The sequence below is a fragment of the Xenopus laevis genome, chromosome 7L (assembly GCF_017654675.1).
Source record: "Xenopus laevis strain J_2021 chromosome 7L, Xenopus_laevis_v10.1, whole genome shotgun sequence".
NCBI classification, from domain to species: Eukaryota; Metazoa; Chordata; class Amphibia; order Anura; family Pipidae; genus Xenopus; species Xenopus laevis.
In genome coordinates this window covers 5,539,167-5,559,690 of record NC_054383.1, presented here as the reverse complement: position 1 = coordinate 5,559,690, position 20,524 = coordinate 5,539,167, and the positions used below count along the sequence as shown (strand labels likewise).

At 43.2% G+C, this 20,524-nt stretch overlaps 1 protein-coding gene across 1 annotated transcript; it reads left to right on the top strand.

Annotated features, from left to right (window-relative positions):
- Window positions 1–1,690: 1,690 nt before the first annotated feature.
- phc1.L (polyhomeotic homolog 1 L homeolog) lies at window positions 1,691–18,337 on the top strand. The gene is made up of 16 exons (XM_018225011.2): window positions 1,691–1,838; window positions 5,622–5,675; window positions 6,095–6,222; window positions 8,565–8,675; window positions 9,172–9,243; window positions 9,370–9,519; window positions 9,673–9,828; window positions 11,413–11,731; window positions 12,286–12,839; window positions 12,926–13,052; window positions 13,172–13,359; window positions 13,510–13,621; window positions 14,516–14,621; window positions 15,933–16,083; window positions 16,202–16,427; window positions 16,661–18,337. The coding sequence occupies exons 3-16, from the start codon at window positions 6,109–6,111 to the stop codon at window positions 16,813–16,815; spliced, it is 2,541 nt and encodes an 846-aa protein (XP_018080500.1). The 5' UTR covers window positions 1,691–1,838; window positions 5,622–5,675; window positions 6,095–6,108; the 3' UTR covers window positions 16,816–18,337.
- The last annotated feature ends 2,187 nt before the right edge of the window (window positions 18,338–20,524 follow it).

Below are 20,524 nucleotides of genomic sequence, written 5' to 3'. Positions count from 1 at the left end.
ATAGGAAGGTCAGTGATCCCAATGTTATTAATAGGGAATAAAGATAAATATATAGGAAGGCCAGTGATCCCAATGTAATTAATAGGGAATAAAGATAAATATATAGGAAGGCCAGTGATCCTAATGTTATTAATAGGGAATAAAGATAAATATATAGGAAGGTCAGTGATCCCAATGTTATTAATAGGGAATAAAGATAAATATATAGGAAGGCCAGTGATCCCAATGTTATTAATAGGGAATAAAGATAAATATATAGGAAGGTCAGTGATCCCAATGTTATTAATAGGGAATAAAGATAAATATATAGGAAGGTCAGTGATCCCAATGTTATTAATAGGGAATAAAGATAAATATATAGGAAGGCCAGTGATCCCAATGTAATTAATAGGGAATAAAGATAAATATATAGGAAGGCCAGTGATCCTAATGTTATTAATAGGGAATAAAGATAAATATATAGGAAGGTCAGTGATCCCAATGTTATTAATAGGGAATAAAGATAAATATATAGGAAGGCCAGTGATCCCAATGTTATTAATAGGGAATAAAGATAAATATATAGGAAGGTCAGTGATCCCAATGTTATTAATAGGGAATAAAGATAAATATATAGGAAGGTCAGTGATCCCAATGTTATTAATAGGGAATAAAGATAATATATAGGAAGGCCAGTGATCCCAATGTTATTAATAGGGAATAAAGATAAATATATAGGAAGGTCAGTGATCCCAATGTTATTAATAGGGAATAAAGATAAATATATAGGAAGGTCAGTGATCCCAATGTTATTAATAGGGAATAAAGATAAATATATAGGAAGGACAGTGATCCAAATGTTATTAATGGTGAATAAAGATAAATATATAGGAAGGCCGGTATTTTGTTCCAAAATGGTGGGAACCCTAGGTGCATGATGAAAAGGTAAGTTATGAGCGGATTGGGGGCGGGCCAAGGGCTTTTGTTAGGAGTATTACAAATTTACCCGGAATTTGGATTGTGGCTTTGGGTGGGATTGGGGGTGTGGCTTTGGGCGGGGCTAAGACCAGTATTTTTTACTAAAAAAGGTGGCAACCCTAAATGTGGCCCAGGAAAGCCAAAAGGTTGGACACCCCTGCCTTAGGCATAGAGGCGGGGCAGACAATTACTTTCACTTTCCATTCAGCACTTCCTACATGTCACTGCTCTCCCCACATTCCCCCAGTTCTCTTTACCATTTAATTGTGTAACCAGGACATGGGGATGGACATCAGGTCCCCCATTCTGGTGCACAAACAAGATTCTGAGATGATACAAGACTTGTCTTAATAACAGTGTCCACAAAATGGCTCCTGCCTGCTTGTTATAATTATGAATTCCCAGACTGAAGGAAACAAGATTCAAATAATTTATATAGTGTAATTAAAGTTTATTTTGCTTGATGTGATAAAACAGGATTTGGAATTATTGTTTTGGGTGACGGGTCCCCTTTAAAGGGAAGTTACATTGCTTGTGTGTAATACACTTTTTGTCCATTGTTTTGTGAAAAAAAACTAAGTGTAAAAGACAAGAGTTTATTAAGAAGAGTTTCCAGGGGCCACAATGCCTTTCTGTGTCCCTCCCAGCTGACTGCCCTGCATCCCCGGTACCCACACATCCTCCTCCTCCCGCCCCATTTCCGTTTCCATAACAACAGTGTGAAAGATGAGGAGGGCGAGGTCACGTGCCGAGGAAGTCGCGCCGTCCGACGGGAAGTGACGTAACGAGACGAGAGAAAGAAGCAGACGGAGAGCGAGAAGCGCATCTCGGAGTGAGCGGCGGGGACGGGTCAGAGGGCAGCGCGGGAGTCGGAGGGAGAGGTCAGTCAGGCTGTTGGGGAGCGGAGACCAACGTGAGGGGATTATGGGCGCCTGGGCCGTGACGGTGGCTGTGTGTATAGTTGTGAGATAGGCCCTCCCCCTCTGTGTTTATATACACTGCCCATAATGTTGTCTGTGTGTGTGTGTGTGTGTGTGTGTGTGTGTGTGTGTGTGTGTGTGTGTGTGTGTGTGTGTGTGTGTGTGTGTGTGTGTGTGTGTGTGTGTGTGTGTGTGTATATTTATATAGAGTCTATCTGTGTGTGTATTTTATTTATATACAGTGAATCTGTGTGAGATCTGTCCCTGCACTCGTGCCCATTGCCTCTTGTATCACTTGTATCTCAATCAAATGATTTATTGGCTCTAAAGCAAAAGGAAAACGTTTTCTGTCCCTTCCACAAATGATTTCCCTGTCTTGCCAGTGTCCCAGGCTGGAACAATCACACGTTTTCTCTTTAAGGGTTAGTTCTCCTTTAAATTCATATTTAGTCGGCCGCAGACACCGATATCTGGAGGCGAATTGAATGTAGTCTCTGTGATAAATGAAATGTGATTGTTGAATAATTCAGAAGCTGCTTCTTTCCGATGTGGCTTTCTAGCAGCTGTCTGGTTGCTACTGTCCCGTTTACCCTAGCAACCGGGCAATGGTGTGAATGTACAGGACGTAAGTCTGAATAGAAAGATAAGTGATAGAGAATAACGGTAAGGGCAGAGACTCGTTCAGATTTGGGGAGATTAGTCACCTGGGCGACAAATCTCCTCTTCATCGGGGCGACTAATCTCCCCAAATTGCCTTCCCGCAGGCTACAATGTAAATTGCCCGCGGGATGGCGCTTGGAGCGATTCGCTTTCCGAAGTCGCCTCTTGAGGAAACTTCAAGTGACTTTGGAAAACAAAGCACTCGGAGTGGCATCCTGCCTGCAATTTTCATTCTAGCCGGCGGGAAGGCAGTTGGGGGAGATTAGTCGCCCCGAAGAAGAGGAGATTTGTCACCGCAATCTCCCCACATCTAAGCGTGTGCTCTGCCCTAAGTCGCCCGTGATAAATCTCCTCTTCTTCGGGGCGACTAATCTCCCCCAACTGTCTTTCCGCCGGCTAAAATGAAAATAACTGGCGCAATGGCATTCGGATCGTCTCGTTTTCCAAAGTCACCCGAAGTTGCATCACGAGGAAACTTCGAGCGACTTCGGGGAAAAAAAGGGATCTGGTTGCCATCCCACCGGCGATTTTGATTCTAGCCAACGGGAAGGCAGTTGGGGGATATTAGTTGCCCCGAAGAAGAGGAGATTTATCGCTGGGTGGCTTAGGGCAGCGCACGGTCAGATTCGGGGAGATTAGTCGCCCGGCGATAAATCTCCTCTTCTTCGGGGCGACTAATCTCCCCCAACTGCCTTCCCACCGCCTTCGATTTCTGAAAACTTCGGGCAACTTTAGAAAACAAAGCCCTCGAAGTGCCATCCCGCTGGCGATTTACATTCTAGCCGGCAGGAAGGCAGTTGGGGAAGATTAGTCGCCCGAAGATGAGGAGATTAATCGCCAGGCGACTAATCACCCTGAATCTGACCATGGCCTTGCCAACAGGGCAAGTTGTTTTTGGCTGTCCGAGGTCAGAGATGTGTGGTTGAAAGCTGGGAAGAGGCAGATGATTAAGAAAAATCTATAGAAATGTAAAACCAATTCAATTATTAGGAAAAGGAAATTCTATAACATAACAGTGATCGTAAGCTTTTGGCCAGGGCCCTCTAACTCTCATATGGGTTGTTTTGGTACGGACTCTTGTATAGGTATGGGACCTGTTATCCAGAATGCTCGGGACCTGAGATTTTCATACCTTAAGTCTACTAGAAAATCATATAAACATGAAATAAACCCAATAGGCTGGTTTTGCCTCCAATAAGGATTAATTATATCTTAGTTGGGATCAAGTACAAGCGACTGTTTTATTATTACACAGAAAAAGGAAATCATTTTTAAACATTTGGATTATTTTATTACAATGGAGTCTATGGGAGTCGGCCTTTCCATAATTCGGAAAAGATTCTGGATAACGAGTTTCCATTTTTATTGGGGTGTGATATATGATGGCATGATAAATATGCGTTAATAATTGTGGTGATGCTAAAGGACAAGGAAAGATGAATTCACTAACATTTTGGAACCCCTAGTGAATTATATGTATATATTTGTATTTAATGAAGTAACAGGCTGCTTAGGTGCTTCTCCACTGGCTGGAGATGGAGAATACATGCTATTCATGTTCCATACATCCAGGGCAGCATTTTCTAGGGATAATCACAAAATCACAATACAATTTGCTGGGATGTGTCACTGTCCCTTTAAATCTGCTTGCTACGTGCCCTGTGATTGGATCAATATATATATTGGTCCTTTAGGGTTAGTTCACACGAGGAGATTCGGGGAGATTTTGTCGCCTGGCGACTAATTGCCTCGTCTTTTGAGCGACAATCTCCCCGAACTGCCTCAGCGTGTTTTCCTATAGGCTATAAAGAAAAGTCGCCTGTGCTAATGCACACGCGGCAATGCGTTTTCCATAGTCGCCCGAAGTTTCCTCACGCTATGTGAAAAACATATGGGAAAACACGCTGAGGCAGTTCGGGGAGATTGTCGCTCAAAAGACGAGGCGATTAGCCACCAGGCTACAAAATCTCCCCGAATCTCGTTGTGTGAACTAACCCTTAGACTGATTCGGCAGCTTATCTACCAGTGTATGGGGGCTTCCGGTGGGTCTCCCCGATCTATATCTGGCCAAGATATCAAGGTTTATTTACTTTTAGTATGTTATAGAATGACCAATGCTTAGCAACTTTCCAATTGGTCTTCATTATTTTTTTTTTTATATAGTTTTTGAATTATTTGCCTTTTCCTCCTGACTCTTTCCAGCTTTTAATCGGGGTCACTGACTAGTGATGGGCGAATTTGACCCGTTTTGTTTCACCGAAATTTTTTTGACGCGTGTCTTTTTATTTTGACGCACAATGCCATACAAGTCTATGGGCATCATTTTTTAAGTGAAACAAGGCGAAAAAATTTGCCCATCCCTATCACTGACGCCATCTAAAAAAACAAATACTCTGTAAGGCTACAAATGTATTGTTATTGCTACTTTTTATTCCTCCTCTTTCTATTCAGGCCTCTCCTATTCATATTCCAGTCTCTTATTCAAATCAATGCATGGTTGTTAGGGTCATTTGGGCCCTAGCAACCAGATTGCTGACATAACAAACTGGAGAGCTGCTGAATAAAAAGCTAAATAAGTCAAAAACCACAAATAATAAAAAATTAAAATCAATTGCAAATTTTCTCAGAATATCCCTCTCTACATCACATTAAAAGTTAATTCAAAGGTGAAGAACCCCATTTAATATTATAAAGGTTTTATTTAAAATATATTTGGAATGAGGTGGGAAACAATTGCCTGTCAATAGTTGCACATCAACCTTTTTACATTTGTCTCGTGTTTGTGATGTTTTTGTTCAGGTGACATTGTCCTAAAGTGCATCCAATGAAATACACATTCTATTTTTATTGAATTCATGGGTAATTGTGTGAGATGATCAGTAACAAGCACAAGACTAATAAACACTATACGGGCTGTGCAGTCACTACATAAATCCTTTGACTCTGTTTTTAAAGGAATAGTAACACCAAAAACCAACATGTATCAAAGTAATTCACATATAATATAATATGCTTTGCTGTCTAGTATAACTTTCCCTATTTTTATTTATCCTAATTATTGTTTTTCTTATTTTTGATGTGTAGTGAACTGAAGATCTGCATGGATTGAATCACTTTTCTATCAAGCTTCTCGCCTTGGTGAGTGTTTGGATTTGCATGTTTGTTTCTATGTTCTCTACTTTAATAAACACTGATCTTTTCTCCTTTATCTCATGTAGATATTAATCAGTTGTGGTTTGAGTTTGTATTTTTTACTTTGTTTTTACTCTTCTATCAAGGGACGGGTAGAGCACTGTAGTTTGCCCATAGTCTATAGAGAGAGACACCAGCTTAGATATCCTCCTGTACCAATTATAATTTAGCAAGAATACCCCATTAAGTTTGCCCATAGCCTTGGCAGAGGACTAGAATAAGACTGACAGCTTGTCTATTCCTGTGTATTAATCACAATTCTGCAGGGTATTTGTATAGAGGCTTTTTAACCCCGTGGGATGATACATTGCAGGTACCTTCTATCCCTGGGCTTCTGACTGATGAAAACATTTTGTGATTTGCAGGTGAAAGTCCCACCATGGAAACAGAGAGTGAACAGAACTCCAGCTCCACCAATGGGAGCTCAGCGTCGGGGAGCAGTACCCGCCCTCAGATATCCCAGATGTCTCTTTATGAACGGCAAGCTGTACAGGTTTGTTAAACCTTGAAATGCTCGTTTTTTTCAGTGCCTTGATAATTACAGCTCATATAATTTGTTTAGTAATGTAACTATATATATATATATATATATATATATATATATATATATATATATATATATATATATATATATATATATATATATATATTTATTAGGGATGCACCGAATCTAGGATTCGGCCAAATCCTTCAGGCCGAACCGAATCCTAATTTGCATATGTAAATTAGGGGCGGGGAGGCAAATCACGTGACTTTTTGTCACAAAACAAGGAAGTAAAAAATGTTTTCCGCTTCCCACCACTAGGGTTCGGATTTGGTTCGGTATTCAGCCGAATGGTTTGGCCAAATATATCCTTTTATTTATATATATATATATATATATATATATATATATATATATATATATATATATATATATATATATATATATATATATATATATATATATATATATATACCTTCTTTGTGCTGCCATTCGGCGCATCCCTAATAAATAAAGGCTCTCAATAAGAGACTTTGCACTTTTGTTAAGGGAACAATTTGGCCTTTTTGTGTAGGACACCACAATTGTAGAGAAAACACTGCAGCACTCCGAATCTTGTGACAGTGATTTATTGTGCCAACAAAACTAGGAATGCACCAAATCCAGGATTCGGTTTGGGATTCTGCCTTTTTCAGCAGGATTATTATGTTATTGATAATGTTAGGATGTTAGTGACTGGGGCAGCTCAGGGAGCTCCCTCATATTCCAGGCTTCCCATGTAATGCTTCTTTTCTTCCTCCAACATTTAGTTCCAGCTGAAAGGGAGGAGGAAGGAGCCCACAATCTGCTCCCAATCAAATCAGTTTGGCTTTGGCACAGATTTCCCTGCATCTGGGAGTGGGCCGTAGTTTTCCATTTTTCCAGTTTTTAGAGGATTTAAGCAATTTACATTATTTATCCATGAAATATTTTTGGTGGGTTTATAGATATTTTTAAAGACAGCAGCTGAAATCTGAATGTTTGTCCCTTTCTGCACAGCTGGCTTTTTGCTGTGTGGCTGGCCAGAACCAGCAGTGCAGACAATAGAAAGGGACAGCCGTATAGTGCTTTCAGTCGCAATTATGGTTCCACCTGCCTCTCTGGAGTGAGTCTTGTGCCCTGGTCCCTTACTCCTCCTTCAGCACTGCCTGCCTCTCTGGAGTGAGTCTTGTACCACGGTCCCTTACTCTTCCTTCCGCACCACCTGCCTCTCCGGAGTGAGTCTTGTACCCCGGTCCCTTACTCCTCCTTCAGTACCGCCTGCCTCTCCGGAGTGAGTCTTGTACCCCGGTCCCTTACTCCTCCTTCAGTACCGCCTGCCTCTCCGGAGTGAGTCTTGTACCCCGGTCCCTTACTCCTCCTTCATTACCGCCTGCCTCTCCGGAGTGAGTCTTGTACCCCGGTCCCTTACTCCTCCTTCAGCACAGCCTGCCTCTCCGGAGTGAGTCTTGTACCATGGTCCCTTACTCCTCCTTCCGCACCACCTGCCTCTCTGGAGTGAGTCTTGTACCCCGGTCCCTTACTCCTACTTGCCTGTTCCTGCAGCATGTCACAAGCTTTCGCTTAAAGCACAAGTCAATCCCAAAATAAACATTTGCCTAATAAAAGATTCTAAGCAACTTTCCAATATACATTTATAAAACATTTTCAGTGCTTTTCAAGTTATTTGTAAACATGTTTGCTGTTGAAAGCCGCATTTGGTTAATTCCTGTTTACTTTTAAAAAATGTTGCAAAAGTCTTAGTTCCCCAGCAAACCAGGTCTGTTAATCAGCTGTCGTGTCTTCCATTTTATCAACAGTCTGAAACATCAGGGCAGAGAACAGAAAGGGATAATAAACACTGCTTTCAATAGCAATTTATATGCAAATAACTTAAAAACCATTGTAATGAATATATATTGCAAAGTTGCTTAGAATAATGTTTTCTTTTATTATTATTTTATTTTGGGGTTGACTTGCCCTTTAATAAATAGTGATTGGCAAGGGAGAAGGCTGATAAAGTGACTTAAATCCTGGAAAACAAAACTTAAAACATGGGAAATACTCTTATTTAAATGCATTAGAACATGAAGGGATCGTGGAAAACTAAGTAAAATTCCGGAAAAAGTAAACTAAGGGTACGTAAAATTGGGGTTCTGCTGTATTCACAAACAGTTGCTTAGCAGTACAGTTTCTTTCATTAGGCAGCAGGATATTTTGGGGTTTGCATCCCTTTTAAGTGACTTTGTAAAAATGGCAAAACGAGTTTCCATAGGCTGTGAATAGTATTGGGAAAAATATAAATATTGCTTGTTCATGTCGTTCCCTCACAGGCCCTGCAAGCTCTCCACAGACAGCCAAATGCTGCTCAGTATTTTCACCAGTTGATGCTACAACAGCAGCTGAGCAATGCGCAGTTACACAGCCTGGCAGCCGTTCAGCAGGTAAAAGCCAAATGGGATCAAGATTGAATTGTAAGCTCTGCTGGAGGCCACACTGCATGTTCTTCTGTCTGACGACTTTCCTTGGGTTTGTGGTTGAAGTAGGGTATCGTTGTGCCTGAGCTAATAAAGAGGAGCTGTACTAATTGAAAAACGAAGCCTTAATTGCGAGATTTTATTTATGTAAAAGGTTTATGAATCGGAGTATGAAGCTTTACTCACAAGTAAGGCCTCATGTAGAACATTCAGTATAGACATACTCTGCCACACTCCTACCTATTGTAACTAATTTGTGCTCTGGTTGCCAAATAAATATATATGAAGTCGGGTGCCTTTAAAAAACCCCTCCCCCTCCTTTAAATGCCAGAGCCATAAGGTCACTAAAGTCAGGCAAAGGAAACGGCTCCACTGCAATTTGAAAACACATCTTTTTGGGTTTTTTTGAACTGCGAATGCCTGTTTGTATAATTCCCATAAATGTCTACTTTCCAACCAACAGGCAACTATAGCCGCCAGTCGGCAGGCTGCATCTCCTAACACAGGCTCAGCCCAGCAGACAAACACCACACAGGTGAGTCTGAACTCATTGATGCGTTTTCGTTGCCAACATTGTCTTTGTTCCGCTCAATACATTTTGTTGTTTTTTTTTAATTCAATTTAAAATGGTCGGTTATTGTAAATATTACTCCTCCATCAGGCCAACCTTTCCACAAGCTCTTCAGCCCAGCTCCTAAGCCGCACACAGAATGTCACTGCACCCAGTGCCACGACGCTCACTCAGTCCGTGTTGCTTAGTAACACCAGCTCACCTCCTCTTGGGCAGTCGCAAACACCAGTGTACCTGCGTGTAAGTTGCACCTTTCTCTCCGTGTCCATTTTCACTAGTGCTTTTTAAATTACAAATTTGCTTCACCTGTTTTATTTCTCTTTAAATCCATCGACTGCACTTGATTATATGCAAGATGTGTATATCTTTATATATCTTTTCGTTTGTCTGCAGCAGCCGCAGCTGGGAAACCTTTTACAGGTCAACCGGTCTCTTGGGCGTGGGGTTCCCCTGAACTCGCAGCTCATTTTGATGCCCAACGGATCGGTAGCTGTTCAGCAGGAGGTAACGTCTCCCCAGAACCAAGGAGTACACCAGGACTCTGATCAGGTAAGTAACTGCTCAGCTTTTAGTCTCTCCCCATTTGTAATAGAGAAGAAATGACTGCAGCACCTCTTTGTTGCAAAAGTGAAAAGTTGTGTTTATTGGTCAGAAACCAACAGGCAACGTTTCGAGCTTACTCTCGCCCTTTCTCAAGCCAACAAAGGGCGAGAGTATGCCTGAAACGCTGCCTGTTGGTTTCTGACCAATAAAAACAACTTTTTTGACTTTTGCAACAAAGAGGTGCTGCAGTCATTTATTCTCTATTACATGTTTGACCCCTGGCAAGGGTCTCTGGACTGCTCTGCACTCTGCCCAAAGGGTTTCTGGTGAGGTGGTTGAAGCACACACATATCTACAATTGGATAATCCTCCCCGTTTGTAAGACATCGTTTTATTTTTGTGTTTAGGGGGGGAAGAGTAGAATGTATTTTGACCACTTAGCTGTGGACAGTATTTTGATGTATTTTAAAGACAATGCTTCCATCGACAAATCGTCTCTTTTTCGGGCGACAATCTCCCCGAACTGCCTTCCCACCGGCTATAATGAAAAATCGTCAGCGGGATGGCACTTCGTTTTCCAAAGTCGGCGCAAAGTTTCCTTGTGAGGTAACTTTGGAAAACGAAGCGCTTCCAATTGCCATCCCGGCTGCAATTTTCATTTTAGTGGACGGGAAGGCAGTTCGGGGAGATTAGTTGCCCTGAAGAAGAGGAGATTTGTCATTGAGGCGACTAATCTCCCTGAATCTGCCCGTGTGCCCTCGCCCTAAAGGTAAGTTTTATTTGAAACATGTAAAAACAAACAAAAAACAACAAAATAACCCACGTGCATTACTGTGCATAGAGCAGTGTAACACTAAAAGCCATGGGGGGCAGGTAATTGGATACACCAAGAAGTAGCCTTTGTGCTTTAAAATGTAAGTCACCGTTTACTTCAGGCTGGATCGGGAATAGCATATTTGCCTTATGTAGGAGTTTACACAGGCTACCATACTTCAGACCTCATGAAAGAGTGCAGAAACTGGATCACTATTACATCATGGGCCCCAGACCTTGTCCAATTTGGTGGGCGGGGAGAATCTAAGAGATTTTAGCCGTAATCAGGGACACTACTAAGTTCAAATCTTTAAAGTGGACCCGTCACCCAGACATAAAAAGCGGGATAATAAAAGTCCTCAGCTGTCCGTCAAATATTGCCTGCCCCTATAGAGGCGGGGAAAAGAAATTACTTTCACTTTCCATTCAGCACTTCCTACATGTCGCTGCTCTCCCCACATTCCCCCCAGTTCTCTTTACCATTTAATTGTGTAGCCAGCGCTTATGGATGGACATCCGTTCCCCCATTCTGGTGCACAAACAAGACTCTGAGATGATACAAGACTTGCCTTAATAACAGTGTCCACAAAATGGCTGCTGCCTGCTTGTTATAATTATGAGTTTCCAGATTGATGGAAGCGAGATTCAAATAATTTATACAGTATAAGTTAAGATTATTTTGCTTGACTAACATGATAAAATAGGATTTGGAGTAGTTTTTTTGGGTGACGGTTCATTTTAATGGGCAATTTACACAGCTTTTTATTTTTGTTGCAGGTTCAGAATTTGGCTGTTCGCGGCCAACAGACTGTGGCAACTAGTTCAGCAGCTGGAGCCCCTATTTCACAGCCAGCTCCTCTAGCCACCAAACCCCCCATCCACCCGGCCTCTTCAGCAGCGACGATACAAATTCCATCTCAGACCGTGCCGCAAAGTGTAAAGAGCCCTATAGGCTCGACAGGGGGCACAGTGAGTCAGGGGAGTCAGACAGAGGCAGAGGGGCGAAAAGCTGACGGAGACGGAGTACAGCAAAGTGTCGGCATCAACCTCACTAGAGCAGCAACGCCAGCTCCTAATCAGACTCTCATCAGCTCTGGTAAGTCTAGAAATGTTCATGTTCTAAACTATTGGAAACTATTTCTCTTAGACCAGTAAAGTCCAAACCATTGTGTCTTAACCTGCACATTTGAAGGTCTGGCGTCGGCTTCAACTGCACATGCTCCATGGCTGCAATCTGATGTTGGGGATTTGGGGAGGAGAGTTTTGTTTGCCATTAAAGTAGGAGATAGTTGGAGACTAATGACTATATCAGATCTGGGGTTCCATTAATCAAGTGCCATTGGATGTGCTAGGGCAGATCAGACATGGAATGTGTCAATTGTTGTGTTTGTACTTACAAAAAGCACCACTTTATTTACTGTGTGCCGGGGGTTTGTGTGATGGTTCTTTACTGTGGATTGATACAACAATTGACTCTTTTCATTCTCTTTCCGTATTTTCTTCCTTCCACTTCGTTTCTGACCTGATTTCTTTTCTGTCATTGTTTTGTGCCTTCTTCCTATTGCTGTGCTTTATATCGGCCTCTCCTTTATTCCCATTTTATCACTCCAGCCCTGTCTCACCCTGCCCTTTAATTGTCTCTCGCCGTAGCCACTTACACTCACATCCAGCCGCACTCAGTTCTGCAGCAGAAGCAAGTGGTCTTTCAGCAGCAGATTGCTATCCATCAGCACCGACAGTCTCAGCTACTCCATGCTTCTACTCACCTACAGCTCGCCCAGCCTCAGCCCCAGGCTGCTACCCAGCAAGGCCTACAGACCCCTGCGACCCAGCAAACCCTGGTTGTGCAACCAATGCTGCAGGCAACTACCGAGTCTGCTGTCCCTACTAAAGCCCCTGTACCTATCCAGCCAAAGCAGCCCGGCAAATGTGTGCCGCCTCTTAATCTTCAAGGTCACCTGGGAGCTAAAGCTTCCCAAGGCACCAGACCTATGCCTTCCCCCAGCCAGCCTCATATACCTGTGCAGCTTGTGGGTGCCAGACAGCAAGGCCCTGCCCAGGCATTAGCCTTGGGGGCCCCTCAAGCCCCATCACAAGCCTCCTCCATGACACAGTTGACTCTACCCTCTTCTACTGCCCCTGTTGCCTCTGTGGTGGCCAGTGCTGTGCAGGAAAGCCAAGCTGGGTTTTATGGAGTTCTGCAGGTGAGTCCAGGAATACAAGTGGGCAGCTAAAATAATAATTTGCTTTACGACTGGACCAAACTAACCGACCGGTCTTTGCCACTTAGGGAAAATTATCTGGTCCAGGGAAGAGGAAGGCAGAAGAGGACCGGGACGATTCATCTGTGCTGCCTGTCAAAGCATCTCCGCCCATTGACACCCCCACGTCTGTTGAGGAGACCAGCACCCCAGCTGGTGAGAAAGATGCCCTATGTTCTTTGTGCTGAAACTGTCTTTCTTTTTCCCATACTTTCCTGTAGTGAGTTTCATGTAAACTGTAAATGCAAGAGACCTTTTTACATATTCTCTTTCAGATAAGCCAGAGGCTGCCACCCAGGTCTCCCCTACTCTTAGTGTTTCAGCTCCCCCCAGCGTCCCTGCCCTTTCGGTAACTTCTCGTCAACATAGTGACTCCAAGCCGCCCCAGGCTATTGTGAAGCCACAGATACTGACGCACATCATTGAGGGCTTTGTTATCCAGGAAGGAGCGGAACCCTTCCCTGTAAGTACCTGTGCTTCTCTTAGTACAGCGCAATCTTCTTTCTGGCCAGTGACTACCGGCTGCATAAAATGGCTGGCGTAGCGTTCTGCTTTCTTGATCTTACCTACATCCGTTATGCCACCTTAATACAATGGATTTCTCTTTGCACAGGTGGGCAGCCCTCAACTGCTAAATGAACCTGAGAAGGAGACTGTATCTGAGAATGTTCTACTCCCAGCAGAGAGCCCTCCTCCACAGCCCATGGGAGACACAGCAGCCAGCAGTAGGATCCTTTATACAATAATAGCACCCTCTGCTTTAGTATGTCTAGACTATTCTATCTTATGTACTTAGAGCTACAGGAGCTCCATGAAAGCTGAGATAATGCTAAGGGGGTTATTTATTAAAGGTCGAGTTGTGTTTCAGTAAAAACTCACATTTTTTGGGATAAAAAGTTTTGGGATTTATTATGCCCCGAAGCTGCAAAAAGGCCGAATCTGAAAATACTCCAGCTAAGACCTGTCGAGGTCACATAGAAGTCAATGGCAGAGGTCCCTTGAACTAGTGATGTGCGGGCCGACCCGATACCCGCGGGTTTACCTGTGGGTCGGACGGGTTTGGGCCAACACTTTTCCGTGGCGGGTGCTGTCCCCGCCCACGACCTTCCATATTCTGACTTCCGGGTTGAGTTTTTATAGATGCCTCTCACCCCACCCCTTTTGTGACGTCATGGGCAGGTCTATAAAAGAGACCCGGAAGGCGGGTGCGGGTCGGGAAAAGCCCGACCCGCACATCATTACCTTGAACCATTTAAAGACATTTTAAGCCCTCGTGATTTTCTGTTTTTTTTTTTAGGTGGTTTGTGCTCAAAAACTCAATCAATTCGAGGTATTTGAGGTTTTCTTTACCGATAACTCAGAATACTCAGGTTTTTCCTCTACAATTGCATTCAATCAGGTTTTTTTTTTTTACATTCAGGTTTTTTTCATAAATAAGCAAACATTCGAGTTGAGTTAATTCGAGGTAGAAAAAACCTCACAAACTTGACCTTTCATAACCAGCACCCTAAAAGTTGTCCTCCCGCAGCAAATTAAGTTGTGTATCCCCTTTGGTTTCTGCACACTGACATTTTTTTTATTGACCAAAAAAATGCTCCTTGCTCTTATGTCCAAAATAGATTCTGGAAGCTCCAAGCTCTTAAAATGCGAGTACTGTGGAAAGTACGCCCCTGCCGAGCAGTTCCGTGGATCCAAACGATTCTGTTCCATGACTTGTGCCAAAAGGTGAGTGTGTTAGTCCTAAAGCAAATGAGAAATTGCATCGCTGTGAAGTGTTCTGTGTGTGAGCTAATTATAGAGAATAGGTGCAAATAATGTGAAGGCTGAAACAAACTAGTGGTGCCTGAATAAACCTATGCAGATTTCTAATCTTACTCTTCGGAGTTTGAGGATAAAGTGCCTCTTTGCAGCAGACTGAATTACTGACACTGGAATACGGAAATGGCAGTAACAGTAATTGGATTTTATAAACAACAGTTTAAAATGTATATTTAAAACGCTACTTATTTCCATGAAATAAAGCTTACATTAAATTTTCATTTTCACAATAGTTCCCCTTTAAAGGGCAAGGAAAGTTGAAGTGGGTAGAAATGTTGTACATGATGTTTTGTGCTTCTGTACCAGCCCAAGGCAACCACAGCCCTTTAGCAGAAAAGATGCCCCAGTAGCTCCCAATCTTCTTTTCTGCTGATTCACTGCAATGCTCTGTGCTGCTGTCACTTACTGAGCTTAGGGAGCCACTCACAATATACAGTACACATAGAATAGAAATGTCACAATATAAGGCTGATTAGTAATTAATACACATAATTACTACATGGCAGCACAGAAACCAGTGCAATTAGCATCAGAATTTAATAATCAGCAAACCTGTAGCATCAGCTTATATTACAGCCAGGGAAGCTCATTTTCTGCTGGATAATTAGTGACGAGCCCTAAGCTTCGCTTCTCAACAGCCAATCAGAGCCCACTGAGCATGTGAGTGTCACAGACACTTTCCAAGATGGTGACCCCCTGTGACAAGTTTGAAGTCCTGGATCATTGCTGCTATTGACAAGCTCAAACTTTAGCCTTGGGCAATAAGTTCACTATATAAAAATATGCCATTTTTACCCACATTCATTTTTAGGGTTTAGTTCTCCTTTAATACAGTGGCACACAGGTCATCTTCTAGCCTTTGTTTTTGGATTCTGGGACTTCGGTTTTTCCCAGTGGAAAGCAGTCCCTGAATCCATCACTTGACAAATAAAAAGGTGAGGGAGGGGCTGCATTACACTGTGAGCCTAAGGAGGGTGGGGAAATGATCTCTAAGATCAAAGACAGACTATAATAATAATAATGTCTGTATAAAAAAAAAAGTTTACATATTTTTTAACGTTAATGCAGCTTTTTACACAACTGAATGAGCTCATGAAAATGTTATGTTCCGTTTATCAGTATTTACAACCGCTGCAATGCCAGACCTGTAAGTTGGTGGAGGTCGTTGCTTGGCATAAGGGTATTTTCCCCCCGTTAAATTGTATCCTCCCCTTTCAGATATAACGTCAGCTGTAGCCACCAATTCCGGCTCAAACGAAAGAAACTGAAAGAGCTGCAGGACGTAGGAGGTGTAAGAGCTCGAAGGCGCGGACCTCGCAGGAACAGCTCGGAGATAGCACGGGCAAAGATCCAGGGGAAGATAATGCGGGTGAGCCATTGCTCCATGGTGCCCAGCTGTCAGTCCATATGTCTGTAGGCAAACGCACCCAAGATCTTCGCTATTTCTATTTGGACCTGGTTCATAACTAAACGCTTTTCTCCTACAGGAGGATTCCAGCAGAGGTTCTGATAATTCCAGCTACGACGAAGCCTTCTCTCCCAACTCCCCTGCACCACCTTCTTGCAGAACGCCACACGGCGATAGAGATGGTAACACACAAACAAGCGGACCCTCGAACTCTGACTTTCTGGGGATCAATCCCATGTTCCTCTCCAGTAACCCCAGCCGCTGGAGCGTAGAAGAGGTGTACGAGTTCATATCCTCTCTGCAAGGTGAGTGGGATCAGGAACGTTTTACATTTCGCATAATCTTTCATATATAAAGTTTAACTTGAAAAGGCCCCGTTTCTAATATAGAATACTCCCGTCTCTACGTTTGAGAAGCTAAAGCATTTCGGGGGATTTCAGCCCAATAATTTTGTTCCATTTTATGGAGTCTGTACTTCCCATTTAGGAACGTCCCATCGCATTTCCCAGCTCACTCTGATTGAACTCCTATCCTGCAGGTTGCCAAGACTTAGCTGAAGACTTCCGCTCGCAAGAGATCGACGGGCAGGCATTACTGCTGCTGAAGGAAGAGCATCTCATGAGCGCCCTTAACATCAAACTAGGACCTGCGCTGAAAATCTGCGCTAAAATCAACCTACTCAAGGAGACCTAACTTTTCCCCATCACATCTGCAAGCACAAGGGGGTAGAGGAGACCGTAGCACCAGCCCCTTGTAAACTAACACAAGGGGAGAAGGCAATTGGGCTTGGGGGCAGTTCAGCAGGACTCGTAACCTGGAAGAGGGGCATTTCCAACTCGCCGTCGACTTCTCCACACCCCGGCTGTGAACGCTCCATTTATAATCCCCTCCTTATTACTCGCTAAATATATACCTATATCTTCTGTATGTCTGTATCTGTTCATCTACATGTGTCTTCAGCGAGGCATCATACCTGCAGCAGCAACGTTACAGGTCGATGAACGTACTGAGATAATGTGCCTTGCTTCTCCGGGACAAGAAAGGTTCTCCGTAAAGTAGGCGCTTGTCTTAGGAAGCTCTTTCGCGTTCGGGTATAGAAGAGAGGTTTGCCTAGATCTTTAAAACAAGTGTAGGCTCATTCCTCAATTACAGAAGCGGCCCAATCAAGTTCTTGTGTATTTATAAACCGTCACCAGTTGCTAGGGATGAAGCTCTACTTCTACTCATAGATCTGTACGTAGGGTACCAATTAGAGACATGGCCTTGTGTATAAAGGTGCTTACATTTGTGACTGCATAAAGACACTACTCTTGTGTAACGCCGTCTCTATATACAGATCAAACCCTCTGCACACAAAGCTCCACCGATCTCCTTTTGTTGTGTGTGGCCTACACAATCTTGGGTCTCAGTCAGTGTAAATAGGGATTGAGCTGGCCATTAATCTTGTGACAATAGATAGTGACATGTCCATCCCGTGTGGATAGTTCTGCTCCATGAGTTGGAGGAGGTTCGAGGTGTTAAATCTTCCCGAGACCTGTGATCTGAAATGTTGCCTAACCAAGGAATTCTTAGCATCGTAACTTTTTTTGTAATGGAAAATAACTTTTAAATAATTCAGTGCACCTCACTTTTGTTTTGCTTTCCTCTGCCTCCTGCTTATTGTATCTATAGAGGCCATAACTGTCATGGAAGTGCAGCGGCCGGCGTTGTGATGTTTCCGGCAGACGTACGGTGGAGCACAAACCTATTGGAGTGAGCAGTGTGCGTAAGCTGGAGGCCGTGCAAATGAACAAACAGACTTTTTCCGGCTAGTCTGTTCCCTGCATTCCATTATCGCTTGTCCTGCTGTAGAAACATTGTCCTTTTCCATTTCAGTTCCAGCTCGGAAATTTTAGTCTCTTCTTATCCCAGGCGTTTCCGCTTGTCCAAGGGCGTCTTGTACATTCCTTATTTGCATTCTGCTCTTTGGCAAATTCTGTTTACGTAATGACATGAGTGTTTCTAAAGCATATATATATATTTTCTGTAGCTTTTTACCACTGATAGGTTTTTTTTTTTGGGGGGGGGGGGCCTGGACCCCTTGCTCCACGACCTCAGGACGCAGTGACTTACTGTCACCAGTTAAAGAAAAGGGCAAGGGGTCATTTGCAAAAACCTTTTTTGTTTTGTTACATTTTCTCAGCACTTATTTACAATAAAGACAACATTGCTTTGGTCTCGGCTCAGAATGTCCCACTGAGAGCAGAGCGAGGGGTGTTTGTTTAGTCCGCAGGGGGGCTTGTTTAAAGGATCGAGACACTTATCCAGTCACATGACACATTTATACAGATGGTTTGCACCATATCTGCTTGAAACGAGTAATTCTTATGTAGATGTTTTCATACTGATGTTTTTTCATAATGATGATTTTTAATGTGCCTGGTGGGGTGTATAGGAAGGGTCTACGCAGTAATAACGTTGATGGTTTCTAATGACAGTTTTGAGTTTAAATAGCAGAGGGTAAGGTGTGCTCTGTTGATTCAACTTAATCCAGAAAGTTAATGTGATAAACACTGAAGTCCTGGTTGTTGTGTTTTGAGCATCAACAAAAATTCGACCTGCACGTGACTGGAACCCACCCATTCCCAGTCCGTGCCTGACCTGAACCCTCCCTGTCCTATTCATAGGCCGGTGTCTGACCCGCCCATCTCTGATGTTATGAAAGGGGGTAGGGCAGGCACACAACTATACATGGACATGGCCAGAAGAAGAAGCCCACACGGGAAGATCGCAGAAGTCGCACCGAATATCACTTCTGGGTTGATTCCTGAGCCTACCCCCACCCCAACATGCAGGATAGTAAATGTATTTTTAGATTTGGCTAAATACAGAATCTTTCAGATATGATGTGACCAAATACTGAACTGAATCCAAGGCTGACATTACACGTTTGTGATATAATTCAAAAATGGCATCATCTGTGAACATAAAAAATTGGTTATCCAGTACTTTAAAGTAAGAAGATGTTTATGGTTCACTGCTATAAAAAGTGCTATAATTCAGCAGAATCCCCATCCTGGGTTCTATTTATCCTTAATAAGAAGTCACCCCTGCCTTTGTTGCTATAACCACCCCTACTCTTCTAAGAGGGTTCCCAGTAAATCAGGGATCCCCAACCATTAGCTCAAGAATAACATGTTGCTCTCCAACCCTTTGGATTTTGCTCTCAAGGTCCTCAAAGCAGGGGCTTATTTTCTAATTCTAGGCTTGGAAGTAAGTTTTAATTGCATAAAAACAAAGTATAGTGCCAAGTAGAGCCTCCTGTAGCTGCCAGTCCACATAGAGGCTACCAAATAGCCAATCACAGCCCGTATTTGGCATCCTAAGGGACACTTTCATGCTTGTGTTTCTCCCCAACTCTTTTTACATTTGAATGTGGCTTATGGATAAAAAAGGTTGGGGACCCCTGCACTAGTTGTTGGAACTAGTGATGTGCAGGTCAACCCGAATTTGACCTGCACCAGATCAGCTCCATTTATAGACCTGCGTCTGCCCTGCCCATCCCTGATGTCACAAAATGGTACGCGCCTATAAATGGAGGCTGACAGAACTAAGAGTCGGTAGAGTAAGGTCACATCAGGGAGAGTGGAAGAGCTGAACTCGAACCAGCCAGCAAAGTCGGCCTAATCCCATGGGTCCCACAGTTGTTGGGCTGGATCGGACATCACAAATTGGAACATTGTTGCTGGGAGCTGCTTCCATTCAGCCACAAGAGAATTAGTGAGGTTGAAAACTAATGTTGGGGATCAGACTCACAGTTGGGGTTCCAGTTCATCCCACAGGGGTTCAGTTGGGTTGAGATCAGGGCTCAGAGTAGAACCACAAAGTTATTTTTCTCCATATGAACAAACCCATTCTGTAAGGACCTGGTTCTGTACATGGCGACATTATTGCCCTGAAACTGGAAAGCGTCTTCCCCAAACTGTTCCACAAAGTAGGAAGCACAGAATTGTGCGGAATATCATCGTGCCACTATTGTATCCATAGTAAGTGTGGAGTAAGGGGGTTATTTATCAGAGTCTGAATTTATCTCAATATTTTCTGCTACAAACACACTGCTAAATGAGTGGCTCATCTCTGAACATTGCCCCTGGCCAGTTAACTCAAAACAACCAATCATTGATACGATTTGGTTGGACAGCTGGAGGAAGAACAGCGATTGGCTGTAGCACTAGCGCAAGTTTTCCCATGTTTAGTAAATGAGCCCCTGACTTTGATCCTAGCTGTTGTCCAGGGTCAAACAAATGAACCTATTGACTGTGAGAAGTCTCGAGTTGCCTTTGGTGCGACTGCAATAAGGTGCACTTGCCCTTCAGCACACGCACAACCCATAGAGTTTACCAAGAGAACATTGTGAATAGAA